At 34.6% G+C, this 22,329-nt stretch overlaps 1 protein-coding gene across 1 annotated transcript in view; it reads left to right on the top strand.

Moving 5' to 3' along the window:
* The window catches only part of MYO16 (myosin XVI), a 353,672-nt gene that overhangs the window by 175,444 nt on the left and 155,899 nt on the right, over positions 1 to 22,329 (top strand). Inside the window, exons 8-13 of the mRNA XM_053935810.1 lie at positions 1,993 to 2,068; positions 3,367 to 3,520; positions 10,133 to 10,283; positions 16,109 to 16,219; positions 18,996 to 19,061; positions 21,785 to 21,912. Of these exons, the coding sequence (XP_053791785.1) occupies positions 1,993 to 2,068; positions 3,367 to 3,520; positions 10,133 to 10,283; positions 16,109 to 16,219; positions 18,996 to 19,061; positions 21,785 to 21,912 (686 nt within the window). The remainder of the gene's footprint in view (positions 1 to 1,992; positions 2,069 to 3,366; positions 3,521 to 10,132; positions 10,284 to 16,108; positions 16,220 to 18,995; positions 19,062 to 21,784; positions 21,913 to 22,329) is intronic.

Raw genomic sequence — 22,329 nt, forward strand, 5'->3', positions numbered from 1 at the left:
TGAATAAATAGTTAAGGGTGTAAAAGGAGAAGCAAGACAAATGATATTTTATAAGCAGATATTTTAAATAACTACAATTACTGTGGCATTTTCTGCACAGTGAGTCATGACACTCTATTTTTTAAAATTTACATGAATAGGCAAAGTCTACACTGGGAAAACAGGAAAATATATATATATATATATATATATGCACACAAATTTTATTCATAGGTTCTACAACAATTCATTAGGTAACTTGTTATTTCTTGACCTGGCCATATGTATGTTATTTGTAACTCTGCTTAGTGGTAATTTGCTGTAGTTATTCTTCAAATATTTCTTTTGTTAGACATGGTTCTGAAGATATGTATTTTTACATTACAATCTAAATTGTATTTTAAAATACTCCTTCTAAAACACTAGTGAATGAGTTAAATTCTGACACAAGAGAGTTGTGTATCCAAAATCAGGTTACTGAAATTGTCGGTGACCCAAATACCTTAGTCTTGGTGGCATGCATCAAGGAATCCCAGCAGGAGATATTTCATTGGCAGCAGGAAGCACTGATATTGGAGCATGGTATTTCTTGTGATATGAATCCAAACCTTTGATAACCCAAAAAGCTGTGTATTATTACTAAACTGAAAATGCATTTAAAGCCTCCTTCCTTTAATACAACTACTACCACTTTTCAGAGATTATTCAATAGCTCCATAACTAAGAATGTTCATTTTTTCCGAATAAAGACATATATGTGTATATTTTTAAATGTGTTGTAATTTCTCAGTGGAAAGCAGGGATAATTGGATTTGGAAATAAACCTTTTATGGCTTCCCCACTTCTTGGAGTTTGCTGAATTTTCTGCTGTTACTGCAAGAAAAGAAAGCCAGCATTAGAAATCTGAGGAGAGCAAGACCTTTTTATTTTATAGAAATTTGCAACAATATTTTCCTGGTTTTCTATGCTTTGAAGCTTGGGTTTTAATGGATTCCTCATTATCATGGTGTTTTCTAGTAATTTTCCTCCTGTGTACTGAATCCAAATTGATTTTTGTTTTTATTACAATGATTTCTTTCCTATTTATTTATTTATTACTTGCATTTATGCCAAATGACTATCCTTTTCCTTAACTGACTTCCAGGTCAGGTCTCATTTATCTCTAGATGTGTTCTTCTTCTCTGAAAAATCCTTTCTTTCCTTCACAGCATTTTCCCCCCTGTGCTCATCCTTGTCTCTCCTGTCTATTTGCTTTAACATATATTCAAAAATGCATATAGTTCTGCCATTTAGTTGGGCTCTACATTCATATTCTGAAAGTATTTTTTGTTCCTTATGCAGCCTTTCACCCATTTCTGACCAGTTTATCAGGATAGACATTGCTACAGCCTTTGATGGGAAAGTGTCTCTAGAGACTTTGGTGCAGCCATAGAAGAACTCACTAAAAACAGTTCCTTGAAGGAATTGAAAAATAGGTTTTAGACTTTGTCATTATATGATACTCTACCCTCTCCTACTGTGCTATAATTTTTATCTTTAGTAATAGATTAGATGATTTTGGTGAACATAAGATAAATGTGCCAATTTCTACTACTGACTGAGAACAGATTTACTTCTGTCATGGTGGCTGTGAGTCAGACGCCTTTGACAGTGCTGGCACACAGTTGTTGGATTAGTTAGGCATGAAGAAATATTTGTGATCTAAGTCTTAACAGGTGGTGATGAGTGGTAGGTTTGTTCCTTTGTGAATTTGTTTACACATGTGTGCATGGAAGGTGATTTGGGGGTGGAGTTTTGCCAAGGGTATCCTGAAATTGCAGGAGAATTGAATTTTACTCTGCCACTTGTGATTTATAGAAATGTTTTTAGTAGCTGAAGAAGGTGGGGGTTGGGAGGTACTGCCTGTGGTTTATCACATTATTTCAGATAGTGCAGGAAGGAAGGAATAAACTGAGTGACAGGCACCTGTCCTACTTCTCCCATTTCAAATACCTCTGGTTTTGCCCATTTTAGACCAATCTTGTGAAGCTGCTTTTGATGCACCAGGCAAACCCCAATCTTCTTAACTGCAATAATGAAAAGCCTTCAGGTAGGTGAAAATCCATGTACATTGTGTATGTATTAGCTTTTGTGACACTGTTTTCTTTCCTTCCTTCTTTCTTAGCTATAGCTTATTTAGTGTGTAGAGTTATATACACGTACATGTCCGTACATTCTTACATACATTGCTGAAAACTGCTGGTCATGGTAATGCAGGATATCATATGGAATGACAGCATGTCCTTCCACTTGTTTAATTCCCTGTTTATTTTTAGCTGTTTCTTACTTGAGAGTTCTTCCCTGCCTTGGTGGTAGCTGCATTTACACATTTTTGGTGTTTTCTCACTGAGTTCCTTTCTGTCTCAACTGCTTGTAGTACAAGGCCTCTTGAGTTGAATTTCTATAGCTATTATCTGAAAACAAATTCAACACCTAGTTTTGAAATGTAGCTGCTATTGTTTACTGCAGAAGGCACATTCTTAAACCAGATAGCAACAGGGAGCTGAAACACTGGCTCTAAAGGTAATAGAATTGTAGAGTCTGTTAGGTTGGAAGGGACTTCAGATCAGCTGGTCTAACGCAGAGACCAAAGCAGAGCTAATGTCAGTAATGCTAGCTAGCAGTGTGGAAAAGAAGAAACACACAGTTGTTCAACATTATATGCCTAGGATAAAATGAAGAACTCAGTAATGTAGATAATAGAAACTTCCTGTCAGATTGTGGGTGAAACTTCCCTTGCATAATAAAGCAAAACATGTTCTGCTTCAAGTGCCTACAAATACAGGGAACTTCATGACACTTAACCTTAGAAGAGTTGTTTGTGGTTAGATAGAGTTTTTATTTGTAAAAAGGGCTGTGAACTAAACTTAGATAATCTAACAATACAGTTAAATAACCAATTTTAGTAGGTATTTAACACAGTTAACTGTCTTTCTGGTCTGCAAACAGAATTGTTTTCAGCACTTCTGTATGTATAAAACATATAAATTTAGTTTGTAGAAATGTAAAACATTTTAAAAGGTTTTAGGTGCATGTTTTCACAGAAATAAAGTGTTGAAAAGGGTTGCATGGTTTTTCCTGAAGTCCTGTAAATTATTGAATATTTTGGTTTGCTACACAGAAAGAATAGTTTTGAGGTTTTGCATATGACAGCTTAAGTTTGTACTGAATTTACTTTGCCTTTGTTTTCCTAGTAATTTCAAATATTATTTTATGTTTGATATCTGAGCAATTCCTTTTGTGTTGTCTAGCCACATGTTTAGTCTTAATCTGATGTAGAGATTTTAATTCAAAGGAGCTTTTCTGCACCATTTTCTTGTCTCATACCTTGGTGTTCCAATGTCTTAGATGTTGCAGCTTCTGATTTTATTGAGGAAATGCTTCTGAAGGCTGAAATTGTTTGGGAAGAAAAAAAGAAAGACCCTTTAGCTGTTTCTACTTTATCTCAAGAAGAGCCATATGAAGAGATCATCCATGATTTGCCCACAATTTCTAATAAACTGTAAGTAAGTGCTTATGGAACAATTCCCTGCAGCCAAATTATCCTTTGAACCATATCTGTCAATCAGTGAATCCTAGCTGTGTGTACTTGGAGATATTTAAATCCCACCTGGACATGGTCCTGGGTAACTGTCTTTACACGTCCCTGTCTGAGCAGGATGAATGGACCAGGTGCCCTCTAGGAAGTCACTTCCACCCCCAGCCATTTTGTGATTCTGTGTGATTTGATGGATCAAGTAACTTTCCTTTTTGAAATCTTCTGAATAATCTTTTGCATTTTTATCTCTCATGTCTTTTTGTCAATCTTAGTTTTATAATTATAGATTATGAATAATAAAATATATTATTGCAATTGCCAGCAGAAATTACTTGGGCTTGCCTTAGCAGAATTATTAGAGGTTAATACTGTAGACTTGAACATCCTTTTGTAGGTGGGTATAGTGTAAGTAAAACTATTATTGCCTATGAGACAATCAAGGACAAATCCTGACAAGAGAAAAATCAGATATGTGATTGCAGATCAAATTATACTGGTCAAAATTACATTTACAAATTTATATTTAGATTTTTACTGCTTAAAATTCAAGTGGAATCAAGTAGCATTTAGCAGTGAGGACTTAAAACTCAGTATTGAAGAGTCAGTTTTTGTCTTAAATTGTAAATGTTGATACTTTTGTATTTCCTTCTCAACCTTAAAAAAAGATTCCTATGCCTATGTGAAAAGAGATCATACTCCTCAAATTTATGTGGCCTTCAACTGTCTTTTAAATGGAAAATTTTAATTTTGAGGCATGAAACTAAGCCTTTGGATTCTGAAATGTAGCTAAAACTTTTATTATTAATTATTGATATGTTGCAATACTAGATGGTAGGTCGCACATGTACTTATGTAATGATGCCTAGCAAAAGTTAATCATAGAGGTTTTAGAGACTTTGAGAACTTAGTCATCATTCTTGTATCTAGATGATGCATTTCCATGTATTTTATATTCCAGAAGTTTGTACTGCGGTGCACATATTGTACTGCATACTGGTTTTAATGCTAACACTCATTAACCTCTGGAAGACGTGACCTGCACATATTTTAAGTGGTCTGAAAATATTTCTTCTCTACTCTTTCCTTCCTGTAATACATAGATTAGGATAGCTATTTTTTGAGAGTTTTCCATATAGTGACTCTTTATATGACAATAACGCAACCCGCCATGTGTAAAAGCCTTCACTGGAAGTTTTGAAAAAGCAAAGCCCACTGAAGAGAAAAACATAGAAAATTGATATATGTGTGGAATTGGATAAGTTTAGCTGCTATTGCCAATGTATCCCAGTGTGGGACTGCATCTAGTTAGCGGTGCTTGCATGAGAATATAGCATGAGGCAAAGCCAAAGCCCTGTTCAGCTCTGTGCACAGACTTTGGCAGTGATCCTTTGCACATAGCCAGGGGGCCATTATTAGGATACAGTAAGCTTGAAGTAATGCCACTTTGGCATGTTCTTGAGAATTTGAGAGTCTCTTAGGTTTAGAGACTTCCTCAGCCAGAGCTCTGCAGTACCTATCTATCAGTTCTGCTGTCAGTGCAGTGAAGTATCAGCTGGCCAGCCAGCTATTCGGAGATGGGAGCATTCTTGGAAGGCTAAATTATTGATGTATTTTGCTCATGCATGTCTCAGCTATCACTACTGAATATGGAAAACTGTTGGTGAACCATACCACACAGAGTTCCATGTTACTTATAAATCCTCTAACCTTAAAGTGGCTGAAAATCAGGTGTCATCTCAAAGTTAGTTATCTCAGCTTTACAGTATCATGCTTATAATTGTGAAACCCAAAACCTTTGCAGAGAGGTATTATTCCAAATGATAGTAGACATATTCTTAGGATATAATGAATTATCCTCCAGAGTGGCTCCATGCTTCCTGGCAGAGAGGCAGCCTAGATGCCTGGTTTCAACATTTTTGTTTTTCCAATGGCTAATGTTGAAAACAAAGAGTTTCATCCTTTATGCTCTGTTAAGAATCTGTAGAGAGATGTATACTATGTTAGTTTGAAGATAAATATCTGTGCTATTTTTGTGTACCAAACCAATTTTTTAGTGCTGAAGAGGAGTAGTCAATAATGATCTATTGTAAAATGCAGGCGAACCCAGTGGGAAGAAATGACAATGTCCAACTCCAGTTCAGAAGGCTGAATGATTTCTTTATTATAACTATGCTATAATACATTAATATACTATATAAAGGAAGATACTAAAACTACATACCTACTTTTCTAACTACCATATCTAACTAACAACTTGTGACCCTGTTTGCGAGAGTCCAGACACAGGTGGATTTTATTGGCCATCAGGCTCAAACAATCCTCACCAGAATCCAGTCAAGCAATCACCCCAGGTAAACAATTCTCCAAACACATTCCACATAGGAAAAACAAGGAGCAGAAATAGAAATTGTTTTCTCTTTCTTTCTCTCTGTGCACCTCTATGAAAAATCCTGAGAGAGAGAGAAATGTGCTTGCCACAATGATCCACATGTACCTTTGCTTTATTATATATATTGCATCCATTCTTCATCAACTCTCTAGATGTAAGAAAGTAATCTGAGGTGGAAAGTTCTTAATCTTTTTGTAGTCTTTACAATAGTTCGTAGTAACTCTTTGTTGTGGCCATATTGATTTGTGGCCATTTCTCAGAAGAAAACAGTATTCAAAAGCAGACTCAAAGATGATGAACAAGCAATTATAAATAGATGTGTTTTGTCAGCAAATCTAGGTTTGCTGGTTGAAATTTAAATTACAGCATTGATTTCTGGAAGAACACTGTGAAGAGATTAATTAAAAAGCAGGAGAGGAAACAAAATTTAGTAGTCAGTATATTTGAAAGCAAACCTGGCTTTCTGCATTGCACTCAATCTCATCAGTGAGGTGTGGGTAGCACAGGGCGGGGTTGCTGTTATTCCTCTTTGTTACTCCTCTTGTCTTGCTATTTTCTTGTGCTTTACACAGGCCCTTCACAAGCTGCAGCACCTTTGAGGCCATACCTGCTCCACCACAGTTCCTTGGCTATAATTGACCAAGTAAATTAGCTGAAGGACAGAATTTTAGTAATGTCATGGAGTTATTTGAAGGTTGACCATTGCAGCAAACCTAAGCTCTATGCTGGAAAGTTTTGCCAGTCTTAATTCTGACGATACATTCAAAAGAAAATTTATTACTCCACTGGCAAAAATACCAGCTGAGAATACATTAATTGACATAGTTTACAGTTCAGAACATTACATTGGCCATATCTGTTTAAAAGTGGCTTTAGGATCATGCTGTGGTCACAATGATCACTGTACTTCGACTCCAGTACATCTGCCTGTAGAGCACAGATAGTGCAGTCATCTAAGTAGTGATAAATAATAAAAGATTAAGAACTTATTCTCAAAGTAATGTTAACTTAATAACATTGTACATTTTCTGATGCATATTTAAGTAAATATTAATTATAGTAATTATGTGTTTCAAAGTCAGAACAAGAATGTGAAATAAAATTAAAATAGATGTGTTCAAGGCAGCAAAACAGAAAAGAGATTCAATTTTTCTTACGTTTCAATTCTTATTTTCTATGTAACCATTTATGTAGTAGTGCCTTTTAATTATTCTAGTGTTTTCAAACACTCTTCTAATGTTTAATCTATTCTGAAGTTTCTTTTATGTAACTTTAAGAAGTTTTTTAGACTGAAATTTCAAAGATTATGCACTTTACCTGTGTCAGCTGGCTTAGAAATTGTTTGAAGCATCTCAGAATTGCCTGTGAAGGATTACAGAAATTTCCTCCAACAAGAGCCATAAGCTCGAAGGGCCCATGAAAATATTACTGCAGATTTTGCCTTGATATAATTCTCTTATCAACTTAGAAAGTGCCCAAGTGCTTCCAGTATTGATGATAAAACTTCCAATTATTTGATTGTCAGCTCTTATGTTTCATATTATTTCCTTTTTTTTCCTTTTAAAATGACATGGTAGAGGATGGCAATTTACAGAAAACCTTCTCACTTTATCTAAAAAAGGTCCAATAAAAATACACACTATTTCAAATTAATTCCATACATGAAGGCTTCTTTGCATAAAAATTAAAATTTCCTCCATATAACATTCAGTATTTTTTCTAGTCAGATAGGCAGATAGAAAGTCCTACCACATTCAAATATTACCCTAGATAACACTTCTTCTTGTCTACTGTGCAACATTATTTTGGCATAAGTCTTCCTTTGTGGTTAATTATTTATTAATTATCCATTAATTTTCATAAAAGAAGACAGTTTATGCTAATCTACTTGCCTACATTAACATAAAATCTTCCCTTGCACTGTTCTATAGTTGAGCTTTCAGAGGCATTGCTTGACTTAATCTTGTGACTAGTAGAAATACTTCTCTAAAGAGCCAGTGTTTTCTGGAAACATTTTATTTCAGTTTATTTTTCATACTATCTTCTTGAACCTGAGTTAGAATGAATTGTTGGAGTAATTTTAATATGTCTTTTCTTCCACAGAATCATTCACATTTTTGTTTTAATATGAATTATTTGTCATCCTTTCCATCACATGAATTATATTAATATCACATAAATATGTGTAATTTAAAGGCTATTCTTGTGTATATCAGTACATGAAAGGTGCCTTTCAAATTAGGTTATTATTATCCTCTTAAGTTCAAAATGCATCTGTCAAAACAGTAGGCCCTCATTTTTCCCCACACTTTCAGTGATTTACAACCTACTTCTCCTTTTGTGACACCTGAGAGGTTTATTTCGTTGTGAGGAGTTTATAGCTGAATTTTAAGAAGTGTTTCTAATGTGTGTTGTGTAGTTACCACAAAAGGGCAAGACTGAATGGGTAAGGTTCAACTTCACAGCAAAAAAACACTAGATCTTCACAATTTAAAAGAAACATCACATTGAATTTTGCTTACACTTTCTTAAAATCTTTCTTTGTCTGTAATTAGAGAAATGTGCACAGTTTTGCATAGTAGCAAAGGCCTACTTAGAAAGAAATCTTCATATTTAATTATGTTTTGCTCAATTCTGAGTCTGGGTAAAATGTGAATTAATATTTGTCATTTATGTTTGTGTCACAGGTGTTTAATTTCTTCTACAGTCTAATCACTAACATGTCTTATTCTAATTGCCAAGTTCTGCTTTGCAGTTCATACTGAAAAAAATGAGGGTACATCTTTTGTCCTTGTGACATTTGATAAGTTTGTCACACAATTATCCGTGGTAAATGTAAGCAGTAAATAGAAATTTTTATTTTCACCTATATTCCTCTAGATATTTTACATTTAAATATCTGAAGTAAAACATATTGAGGCAAAAAACATTTGTATTTCATTATAAAATGTTTAAACTAATTCTTTCAATATTTGCAGACTTACAGTTTTATGAAAAGTTTTGTTTGTCTATCTTTTATACAGTGGGAAACTACTTTGTCTTGTTTTTCAATTAATTCTGTCTAGAAGGTGTTTTATACTTTATTTCTAAAATTATGTGTGTATTTCAGTTCTGTTTCCAAGAGCAGCTCTTGCCCCACATTGCTCTCAGTGTTAGCTGTGAGTATTCATTTGAGTTAACAGTATAATCATGTTGGTTTTTTTTTTATAATCATGATTAAACTCAAGTAACTTAGAGTAAATATGAGATTTATTTTAACTAAGTTTGGGCTTTATTCCATAGTGGAACACACTATTTCGACATTCCCATATTGAGTCTATTGAGTTCACATTTGCTTTCAAAGAAATTATGTATGCATTTTGGCAAGGAGCTGATGTACACTCCATGAGATTGCCTCATTTGCACTGTCAGAATGCAGGCTATTATTTTTTAATATATTTGTATTCTCAACTCCTACAGCTGATTCCTTGCTAATTCCTTGGATGTACAACTCTGAAAAATGATCCAAGATTTTGGCATTGCCATTTTCCACACGTGTCATATTGTCTGAACCGCCAGTAGGGAAAACAAGTCCATTTGTATAAGAATAGTTTAAACTTTTATGTGGATGAAGACTACTAAACGCTGCTTGAGTAATTTCAGGAGCCTGCTATTTGCTTACTTGTTTGCTTGGTTATTTTTACCTTAGCACAATTTCAGAGATGCTTCTGGTCATAAAATTTATCTTGCATATTGCTGGATTAAAAGTAAGATAAAAAGTGATGGAATTTCATTTTAATAACTGCAATGGCAATATATGTCTTGTTACGTTTAAACGTACTATTTTTCAAAATAGTGTTGTGTAGTTTAACTGTGCTTTTTAAATTCAGTTGCAAAATTGGTTATTGATTTGCCAACCAAGTGCTGTCACCAGCAGATTCATGCATATTCTCTTTGTCTTGCTCAATTCTGCTTCAGAAAAGACTTGCATAAAGGTGAATTTTAAATCAAAGTATGTTGTTCTGTGTCTTTGGGAACAGACCAGCATATGTGAACAGTTTGCTTCTCACCAATTTCTTTTCAGTACTTGGACCAGGAGCTTGTGTTTCAGCCCTGAGTTGTATCTCAGTTCTGTGCTTGTGCCGTCCACATTTGATTGCCTGTCATCTTCAGTAGGAGTCTAATTGCTTTATTGATTCTCTTTGTAGCAATCCCCTGGCTTTGCCGATTGCCAAGCAAGACAGTTTGCTGGAGAAAGATACCATGTTCAAAGATGCAGCTAAAGGCTTATGTAAGCAGCAATCTCAAGACAGTGCATCTGAAAATATCACTGTGAACACCACAACCAAACTTGAGCAGGTAATAGAATGCAGTCTTGAAATTTTCATTAGTGCTTAGGTCTGGAAATTGTAACCTTAATGAAGCTGAAGACCACAGCATTTTTTCCCCCTCACCATACAGTGCTATCATTTGCACTGTGGAACCTTGTCACCTTGATCACTCCCTGCAGTCTGTCTGTTTCCTGTGCAAATTGAACAGCTGCTTCCTGCCAGCTACTGGTGGCAGGTCAGGGGCTGTGGGGAGGGCTTGGAGCCCCTCAAATTCTATTCATGGATGACAACAGGGGAGGGACCACTGTTGGTGCTGCCCAGTGCTTGTCTCAAACTTCGAGTTACAAAAGAAACACAGCCTAGGAGACTGAAAAAACAGAAAGAATGTCTAAGGAATATCAAGTTGCGAAGTAAACAACTGTAATTCAAAGCTAGGAATTGCCAGATTTACAGCTGCAGTGTTAATTCCCTTTCTTGTGATAATGCATTAGAGTATCAGCACTGATTATTTGGATACACTTCACAGTTTTCTCTACAGGAGGAAAATCTCATTCAGTATATAGGAAGAATGCAAAAGGAGACAATTATCTATTGCTTATAAATCTAGCACATCCCAGATTTGAATGTTTAAGACTTAATTTTTTTTAGGTTGTTCTTTGTGTTTGGTTTGGTTTTTGTTTTGTTTGGATTTTTTTGTGATACAAAGGGGTTTATTTTCTGTTGCATGCATTTGGGAAACACATATTCCAGAAATATTTAGCTATTTAAGAAAAAGCTACTTTAGGATCAAGGGAGGGGGGAGGGGAGCATTTCCATTAAAAATAATTTACTGTGAATTTGAAGCATAACAAAGGAGCAAGATACTGGTTTGATTTAAGCCAAGTTTGATTCAAAGAAACTGCATCTCTATCTTGGCAGAAGAAGGCATGCTCCTCTGTTTTTTATTTGGATGTGTTTCAGAGGAATGGCTTGATCACATGAGATCAATCAATGCATCCATATGTAAATGATATGAGTCAATCTGTGAAAGAACTTCAGCTTTGGAATCCTGTGGAGTGCTCAGTTCCCTATCCAGTCAGTGGATACCACAAGTTTTGCACTTGGCTTACATTTTGTTTTCATGTCATGCAGTTTCTGATGTTGCTGACTGATGTGATTTGATGGAAATAAGCACTGCTGGTCAGAAAAGTGAATGCTTGCAACCCTTTAAGGAGGAATCCTCCTGTAATTGTAGGAAAAGAGGGGAGCGTTTAGCTTACAGTCTTGCCAAGAGTATTGCTTGCTTCTAGATGTTCAACAGAAGTGCATAAAAGAACACAGATACTTCTTTCTGCCTGAATAATTTTGATGTAAGCCTAGCCAAAATTATTCAGGTTTTCATTATCCATAAGCTAAACCTTTGCTTTATAGTTTGTGCACTAAGACATACACACAAACTGATCAGATTAACAGATTAATTTCAATCTTCCAGATGAAAATGAACAAACAGAAGTCTTTATGCTGATAATTTCATTGTCCACCATGACCTTGAGTTTCTTCAATGACCCAGGGCAGATTTACAAAAGCACTCCTGTTGTTTCACTGTTTACTACAGTGGAACTTCCCACAATAGTTACAATTCAAAGACAAGAGAGCAGACTTAAAGACGAATCTCTTTTAGCTCTTTCATTTGAGAAATTTCTGCAGGAAACAGTCTGAAATTCTGCTCTAAACTAGCCAGGAGTCTGTATCCTATGTTTTTTTAGGAACAGGGAAAACTAGAAAATATCTGTAGTTGTTGAATTTGGAGTGATGCTCCTTAGCATGGAAGGATAGGAAGAGTCCTGTCTGAGAAATTATCAATAACATGGGATAGGTTAGAAATGGTGCTATCTTTAGTGGGTTTTTAAATGACTGCTTGCATTAGAAAAGAATTAATACAACTTTTCAGTTGGCAAGGGCTTAATGAGCTTTTGCTCTCATGAAGGAGAGTAAACTACTTTAATTACTTCAGGAAACAGTTAAATTTTAGGAAAGTAAAGAGTCTCTAGATTTTGTCAAATTAAAATATGTAATATTTTTTTTCTTTTGATGCAATTGTGATCCTAGAAGTAGAGGGATTGTATTCTCTACTATTTGCCATGCATTAAGAACTGTAGGTAAATGTGTATCATATCTGTATTTGTCTTAATAATATTTAGACTTTCATTTCTAAAGATTAAATCTATCCATTTAACACTTTATTATGATCTTTTAATTTCACAATTTGGGAAGTTAGATAATTTATTAAATTTTATAATAAATTATTATTATCATATTTATTACTTATTATAGTTAGATTATTTATTATCAATTATTTATTTAGAGCTGATACAAAAGGAAATATTTGAACAACCCCTTCCCGCTATTCCTGCCTTTTGGGTATCTTAATTCTACTGAGTTTCTAATGAGTTGTCTTTTATTCTTACTAGTTGCATTCAAACTACACTCAAAGTAATCATGTTCTGTTTAATTTTTCAATAGGTTATGTGGTGTCATTACGTGGATTTTATGTTCATATATTATTGAAATATATCAGGATGATATTTTGTATGCTTTATGTCAGAAATTCCACACATTCTTAGGCAATATGGCATGCAGATTAGGCCTTTATTGGGGGATCAAAAAAAAAAAATTCATCCTAGCACATTTCAGACATGCATTTTTAATAGAAAAAGCCTGTAATTTTCTAGTTTGGAAAGAAATAACTGTTCAAATTTATATATTGCTTCAGGTTTATATAATTGCAAAAATGCTGAAAAAGAAACTTAAGAAAATATTATTTCCCATGTAGATTTTTATTAATTGAAGTATAGGAGATGGGGATGAAGTGGCTACTTCAATAAAGCATTTTGGACCTTTTTTGGCTTGTATTAGCTTTTGCTTTTTTCCTAGGTAAAAGGTGTTCTTTGATCATCAGTAATGTCAAGATCTGTGCTGCCAAACAAAGAAAGGAGCATGAATAATTTTCAGAATTTTTTTATATTCTCAATTTATCTTCCTCTCATCTGGAAAGGATATTTTTTGATAGCAGATTCAAATTAATGGTTTGAAATTGAATTACATGCTTCATGCTGCAAATAAATACAAATTAAATATTTTTTCTCTTAATTGAATATTTTTTTAAAAAAGAAAATTTTCTTATAGTTCTTGTTTATGTATTGTTGGCCACATGAATTGTGTGATAGAGTATGACGCAGATAAGGCTCAGCTGTGCATAACATAATATTACACATAAGAGCTGGAATGTATATATATTTCAGTGACACAAGTATGTAAAAAACCAAATAATATATATAACTAAATTATATATATATATATATATAACTATATATAATTAATAATATATATAATTATAAAACTATATATAGCTAAAGACTATTATATGAGCAGATTCTGAATGTTCTTAAATATATGCAATTGAATAAAGTAAATAGAAATCTTCATTGTAAGCATTGCACAAATCTAAAAACTAATCACTCCCAGAGACATAGTTATATTGGAACATATGCTGTATGTATAGCTATTTTTGTTTTTATGTCTCATAATATATACATGATGCAATTAATGATAGGCAGATGGATGCATTGAGCTAAAAAACACTGTATACTCAGAAAAGTGGATGAGAATGGAAGTTTAAAGTGCTCATAAATAAGATATTAATAAGGTACATAATGTTTAAGTCAAATCAGTTGTGAGTTTAAGGGATTTAGAGTATCTTATTTCTATGTGGCTATTTACTTCTTGAACTATGGAATTTGATGCAATGAGTCAGGTAGAAAATGCTGAAACTTCAAATCTTAAACTTTGTAGAAAAAACTTGAAAATATTTTTATTTCCTTACTTGGAGTTTTACTAAGCACTTCACATTTCTAACCATACCTACAGAATGAGCATTTTTGGTCATGCCTAGATTATGAAATAAATGCAAGCCAATGCCTGTTTGCTGGTCTAGGGCTGTGTGGGATGAGTCCATAGACATCTGTAAGGCAAAATTTTTCTCCCTCCAGAGATGGGGCCATGTCCAAATGACCTATGGAAAATGATTATTGTCATGTGACCTGAATGATATCCAGGTTTCATCTGCATGTGTGCTAGCTGATAGGAAGCAGGAATGTATAAAGAAGTGTGTTAAAAGTTCAGAAAATATGGAGAATCCCAGGGCAGTACTTTTATCCAAACCTTGCTTTTATTTACAGATACCTAGCAGAGGTTTAGTCTTTGAGATAGATTAAAAGAAGCTCATTCTATGGCACAGATATTCTGAGTTTTGATAGCACACAGTGAAGGCCGATTCCTGTTTTATTCCTTCATGCCAGGTGAGCACACTGCTAAGGAAAGGACACCACAGACTTGTCTCTCTACTCTCTGTCTACAAGACACTTAAAAATATCATGGAATTCTTTGGTTATTTTTTTTTCTATTCCAATGTACATCATCAAAGACAAATGCCAAAATGTAATTTAATTTTTTGTTTTGCCTGCCAAGTGGAATTGTTGTTTTTGAGTCAGCTGTACATCCAACTGCCATGATTAAAAACAAAAAGAGCAAGAAATGCCATCTTCTGTGTGACTGAGGAATCTTCACTTTAATGGGGTGAGGAACAAACCTCTCCAATAGGTAGAGAATCGATGCCTTACACCTGTAAGGCGCAGGTAGTGAAATCTGAGTATCAGGTTTTCTGAACTTGACTTTGAACCCATGGCAATTGAGCTGCAGCTTAGAAGTTCTGTGTCAGATCTCCAGTACTAAATACAAGCATCCATAGTCTTTGGGCTCTTCCCCATGACAGAAGCATGCTCCATGTTCCCTCCAGTATCTCCCAGTCTGCTTCTGATTCTATCTCCTGTCACTGGCAAAAGCTGAAGTTGCTGAAGTGTTCACCAAAAAGGGCAGTGTCTGCTTTTCTCTTGAGTCTTCATTTTAAGAAGAACAATAGGAGAAAGAAATTTCATCTTGATTGGCCATTCTTAAAATAGACCCTGAGTTATTATAGTAAATTCTGAACAAAATGTTTAATTCTATTGCTGTTCATTTGAGAATTTTCTGTTTCTGGGTATTTTGCTGACATAAAAAATGAATCAAACTACATTTTAAGCATAGACCACTATTTATAAGCACACTGCTTAATGTGTCAGTGTTTATCTTGTTTTTAATCAAATTTCCATTATCACTGATTCTTTCTTCTTCTGTCTCCTATCTCAGTCTTTTGGATCTTTTTTATTTCATTAGGTTTTTACTTACCCTTGCAGAGTTTATATTATTCACCCTAATCTCAAAAGTGTTAAACAATTTTACTCACCAGTTTTGGCTACAGTGGACTATTCTGATTATCTTCTGGTTTCCATAACAGCACATTTTCAATTTCTTACTAATTTACTTCTATTCTGCAAGAAAAATTCAAGTACAATTTCAAATTCCATATGATAAAGAGTGGTCTGAGAGCTTCATTAAATCCTGCAAGAAATACTTTACAAGTCCAGTAACTAATTTCTTGATTTCTTCTTCTATAAACATTTAATGAAGAGAGCAGGAAAATTGCATTTGATCCAAGAATCTTTATGGGTTTAAGGACTGCAAATGGCACTCTGGTATCTTCTTAAGAGCCCATCAGACTTATGCAGTTATACACCATAATGTTGACAATAATTTTTATATTCTTCCCTTGATTACAGTTAATGATGTGGATTTATCAGGAGTCACAACTTTCCAATTTCCTAATGCATTTTTTTCCCATAAATTCTAGTGGTCTTGGTTTATACTGTAAGTTAGAATATTATGGTAAAGAATGATTCATTGTGAAGTTACTTTATTTCTCTAATCTGTGTTTTCTAGATCAAGCTAATGCCTCCAGCTCCAAATGATGACCTGGCTTCTCTGAGTGAGCTAACAGACAGCAGCCTGCTTTATGAGATTCAGAAGCGTTTCAACAATAATCAGATATATGTGAGTTGCTATTCACCTATCAACAGTAAGCTTTCAGAAAAGACCAAATGAGAATATGAAAAATAGGATTATTATCATAACTACTAGACAGTAACCTGCCTCGAACTCATGACTAGTTTTAAATAGATGAGGGCATGTGTGTGTGTAAGCCCTGCAGTTCCTCGAGTTTGTGTAGGAAAAAGGAGAAAGAAAAAATAAAATATCACTTCAGACAGGTTTGAATGCAATTTATGTGTGTTTATTTCATGGAGGAAGTAAGTTGGTAAACATTGATGAACATACTTGTCACAAATGAGTGTTTTAAGGTCACTTAGATCACAGTGTGTTTGGGGCAGGAGTGTACCACCATGATTTGTAATCTTCCTTCTCAAACCACCAAAAGAGACTTCCATTTTCAGTGCTATGTTAATTTAACAGAGCATAATTACTGGAAATGTAAAAGAAATTTAGATTTAAAAAGCTTAGAATTCTACATGGGAGTTTTAATTATTCATTTCTTCCAGCATCAGAGAAATAATCATATAGTAGGGTTAATCATCTAAATACCAAAATAAATTTTTGTATCCCTGTCCATATCTTGCCCATAACTTATTACTAACTTACTAAACAGCTGAGTGGAATGTAAATGTGAAATATGCATATTATTTTAAAATATATAAGTTGATTACACTATTTTGACTAAAGGAATATGGGGAACTGTTATGTTGCTGTGAATCCATTTGAAATTATGGGAATTGCAATTTTAGGTGTTATGACATTCAATGTTAAAAAAAATCTGGGGTTTGGAATCATGGATCAAATGCTAAAAAATATTCATTATATGAGTATTTGTTTTTCTTTATCTCACTTTCAAATAAGATACCAGATAACAAACTGAATTAATGAAGATTCACAGAGGAAGTCTTTTATTTTAAGATACTGAAGATTTCATCTGAAAGAATTTTCTACTCTGGAATTCTCTTAGCTTAATAGAATTTTTAGGCAGTGATCACTAGTATTCTGCTCAACAGCAGCCACTGTGCTTTGGTAGAGTGTCAGCATCATTGCTGAAGATGCTTTCATCTTGACTTGGTTCTTAGACTTAGAAGGAAAATTCCTTGGGCTCCAATTCCAAGCCAAAGTTCTCATTAGCACTAAACACTTCCGGCTTCATGTTCTTTTTGAAGCTTTATAAAGTTTCATTCTACTGGAAAACCCAACAGTGAAGTCAAGGTGGGTGAGAGAAGGGAAATAAATTGATGCATTTTAGAAGAAAATCAGTACATTTACTATGAAAGACTATATTTCCCACCTCCCCAAATCAAAATGCTTCATCTTGAAAAAGACAACACGACTAGAACTGTTCACATGATGCTTTACTGTCTGACCTCTTCAGAGACAGAAGTCTGGCAATTTTTGTGTTCTAATAGCAGCAGTTATTTATGTGGAGTGAAAAGTATAGCAGCAAGAGTGGCCTACAATCTTGCACTTAAATGCACATTGTAGAATGATTTGAGTTGGAAAGGACCTTTAAGATAATCTGATTCCAACCCTTCAGTCATGGCCAGAGGCATCTTCCAGTAGAAGATGTTGAACTCAGGGCCCCATCCAGCCTGTCCTTACATATTTCCAGTCATGAGGAATCCTCTGGGCAACCTCTTCTAGTGCCTCACCGCTGTCACAGTAAACATTTTTCTCCTAGTAGCTATTCTAAATCTTTTTCCTTTCAGCTTAAAACCATTCCTCCTCATTCTGTCACTACAATCCCTGATAAAGAGTCCCTCCCTATCTTTCTTGTAGCCTCCTTTAGGTAATGGAAGGTTGCTCTAAGTTCTCCCTGGAGTCTTCTCCAGGCTAAACTGTCTCAACTTCTCAGCCTATCTTCACAGCAGAGGTGCTCCAGGACTTTGATCATCTTTGTGGCCCTCATTTTGTCCTAACAGGTCCATGTCCTTCCTGTGCTGGGACCCCAGAGCTGGATGCAGTGCTCCAGGTGGGCTCTCACCAGAGCAGAGCAGAGGGGCAGAATCCCCTCCCTCACCCTGCTCCCCATGCTGCTTGTGGTGCAGCCCAGGCCACAATTGGCTTTATGGGCTGAAAGAGTGCAGTGCTGGTTCATGTCCAGCCTCTCATCCATCAATAGACCTAAATATGAAATAGTAAAATCTTGCAAACGTGCAATCATTAAATGATTTACTCTTTCTGATATGGTCAGGATAGTTTTTCTAGGTGCATGCTCATATGTTCCTATACACATACACTTGCATAAACACTTGTATATGTATCAATTGTTCAATCTTACCCCACAAGCAACATATTTTACTGTATTGGCTCTGGATAACCAGTATAGCATTTCTAAATTATGTCACCTATTCCATAAAAAATCTCTTGAGGAGCTTTTTTATGTGGTAGGTGTGCTGGGAGTTAGACTTAATGTTCCTTGTGGTCCCTTCCAACTCAGCAGCTTCTGTGACATTTTTTTTAGTTTAGCAAGTGGTAAGTTACAAATTAACTTTCAAATAATCTACCAATAATATATGTAGTGCAATTTTTCTCTGAATAATTTTCAGTTTTGAAGAATTCAGTTTTATTACAAAAATACTAATTAATTCTGTTCAAAATGTAAATTTAGATCTCAAATTCAAACCGTGGAGTTAAAAGCTCAGAACTCATGAATTATGTTTAGCATGTTGTTAGCTAGATTTAAGAGGCTTTGCTGAGAATTCTTTTTGGAAGAAAGCCTCCTTAAAATTTTAATTTATTACTTAATAAAGTAATTATGTCTTCTTTTTTTCAGACCTACATTGGTAATATACTGTTGCTTGTTAACCCATTTAAAGAACTTCCTATTTATTCTACCATGGTAAGCATTCTCTTTTTAAAAGTTTGAGGATATTTTTTCACAATTCATGTAGTTCATTTGACGGTCAAACCTCTAAAATGAATTAATGTATATGGCCATTTTATGTGGAGAGCATCTCAGTTTTAGTACTTTAGCAAAACCTTAAAAATTTCTTCCAAGGTACAACTATTTTTACTGTGTCTTATTGGTAAGACAGCCATTTTGATAGCACTTTGAATGATCAGGAGTTCTTTTGGTTGTTTAAAAATAGTTCCTGGTGACGTTGGTGTTTTCTGCTGCAGTCAAGCTTATAGAAATAGATGCATATTTCATACAGTGGTTGTTTCAGTTCACACCCCCTTGCCCAAAGCATGATTAAGGAGATAACATTCTTGGATGGTGCACAGAGGCTCAAAATGTCTGTGTGTGCTCCACACCAGGCTCCTCATCTGGGACACTGCAGAGAGCAATGCACTCAGCACCAGCTGAGCTCTGCCCTGGGTTGGGCACAGGGAAGGGGCTTGTGCCAGGCACAGGCAGCATTTCAGCAAGGGGGATCGAGCCATATGAAAGCATTCAAGTGTTTTGATCTCTCCTTCAACTTCACCCAGACATTTTAGAGATACAGTGTTAGTATAACTTAATTTATCCTCCCCTCTTATCTTCTCATTAATGCATGGAGATCACAGAGCTCAGCCTCCCTGACAGGGAATGTCCAAATATGTCTGTTTAACTTACAAGAATTATAAAAGGTTAAAAATTTGGTAAGCCAATTGTAATTTGTGACTGTGCTGTATCACATAGCTTGGTGTGTAACAGTAGTAAATCTAAGAGAAAGAAACGCTGTGATGTTTATGGTAGAAGCAGCAGATTCAAAGTACGGAGTCTGAATTTATTTCAGAAATGGAAATCATCCATCATCCCCAAAGTTTTAGATGATGGTATTTTTTCCTGTCACTGTGTATTTTATATTAGATACATGATTTTGTGAGAGAACTGAGAAGAGGAAGAGTTTATATATTAAAATGTTTCCCGAATGTTTGTTGCATCTTTACTTCTCTGTGATAGATCTATTTAATTAAGTTCATCAAGAGACACTTTTTATCCTGTAATTGTTTGGGTGACCTTGGATAATAATTGCTTTCACTCCATCTTTGTAATCTACACACTATTGTGTATTATGCAGGTATTTCCCAGATGATCAAGAAACCATGGTTGTAAAACCACTTTGTTTTTGAAATGCTCCAGTATACTGCAGCAGCTTAGCTGATAGTGTATTAAAGTCTCTAAGTGTTAGATGGTCTATGTATTAAAGTAATAAAAAGTGAAGATGTCAATTCCTCACTAAATGCTGACATGCTATATGGTGTGGCTCATTAGTTAGCCTTTTTGTTTGAGGTATGTAGTTTGTTACCTGTCAAAAAGAAAAGGAATGCAAACATGTATTGAGCATGATACTATTTTTAAAACAAGGATGAAGCAACAAAAATATTATCATATAAATCTTTTAATAACAGTGACATTTTATGTTTCCTTTTTATAAAAAATATTGTATATAACTTCTTGACAAACAATTTTGTTTTGTGCACTGATAGCCCACACTTTGTTCCAATAGAATACTGCTAAAATAAATATTTTATAAGAAATTATTCACTCTGAGATGACAAAGAATCACGCATTAATGGACACTGATGTACTTTGCCTCTTACGAAATTCCATGCAATTGCTAGATGATAATGTTATTGCATTTTTACATGGAAATACACTGTACAACTACACTACTCATTGTAATAGCATTATACAAGGAACATGCAAGTACAACTTGGAAGATATTTTAGTGACTGTAGAAGTGCACTAAAATGCACTTCTACATTACATTCCTCCAGAATTTACTTCTTCCCAATTAGGACAAATACATTCTTGAAGTTCATATTAGGAAAATATGTAAACTTGCAACATTTTGCATTAAGCATACTTTTATGAAGGTTTTTTTTGTACTTTGTGAAATTCTGAAATTATTCCTGGAGAATTGATGTAGATTTAGTCTTCTTTTTTTCAGGTAGCCCTTAAGGCCTGACTGAGAATATATCATGGAGGATTCATTCAGCTTCACTGTTGTAAATAGGACTGAATAGTTTGATATCTAAATAAATAAGTCAGTCTTGGGACAGAAAGAGGTGATACATCAGGATACTCTCAGGGAAAAAAAAAAAAGGGGAAAAAAAAAGAAAAAAAAAATTTGATTTACTCAGGCTTTAAGGGTAATGTGTGTTGCCAACTATGTGTGTCAGGAGTTATTCTATATTGCAGAGAGAGTATTTGTAGGAGAGTGCTCTGTCATGTAATGAATGGATTAGTTTATAAATTATTCCTTTGATTCCTATTTTAACTTTCCATGGGATGTTCATATTTCATTTTGTAAATTTTCAAGTCAAGACACTGAAAAACTAAAAATGTAAGGTATTAAAAAGTAGCTTACTAGGTTTTGTTTTACTTAATGCACAAACCAGTACTGTTAAGTCCTCTAGTTATGTTTCATTTTGTATCTTAATTAGACCTTCTGTGTTTAAAGCCCTATTTTATGTAATTAAGATCTTCATAGCTGTTGTAAAGGTATCACTTCTATACATAGAAAGATTTTGTTCATAATGCTTAGAAAGCTTTACAAAAGACCCAAGATTAAGGAGGTGAAACATAACTGTTTCTAAATGTGTTTATAATTTTAACTTTCTACAATTTTTCAGGTCACCCAGCTTTATTTAAGTAACTCTGGAAAACTGTGCTCCTCACTTCCCCCACATATATTTTCCTGTGCTGAAAGAGCTTACCACATGCTATTCCAGGAGCAGCGTCCCCAGTGCTTTATCCTCAGGTGAAAATTTATCTTTCTATTAATTAATTTGTACCTCCTGCCTTTCAGCAGTTTCCCTTGGGCCTCAGCAGTTGAGATTTCCATTTTATTTTTTCTCTAACTGATTTTTTTTTGTGTACTGATCTCTGTATCATATATTAAAGCAAAATAGAAATGAAAAAGGTTTAATTGCATCTCAAGTTCATAAATTCTCTTGGGCAATTGCCACTCCATGTAGCTGCATCTAATTAGGAACAAGAGTCAATGGTAAAGAATTCAAAACCACTGTGTATGTTTGCTAATATTACATGAATCAGGATTAGAAGTAGAATCTATTGACAAGAAAAATGATAAATCCTTGACTAAACTATAAGCCTCTGTGATGATGTGCTTGTATTGGAGCTTGCACTCTGCCTCACGTTTTTGTGGCCATAAGTT

Source organism: Vidua chalybeata, chromosome 2, assembly GCF_026979565.1.
Source record: "Vidua chalybeata isolate OUT-0048 chromosome 2, bVidCha1 merged haplotype, whole genome shotgun sequence".
NCBI classification, from domain to species: Eukaryota; Metazoa; Chordata; class Aves; order Passeriformes; family Viduidae; genus Vidua; species Vidua chalybeata.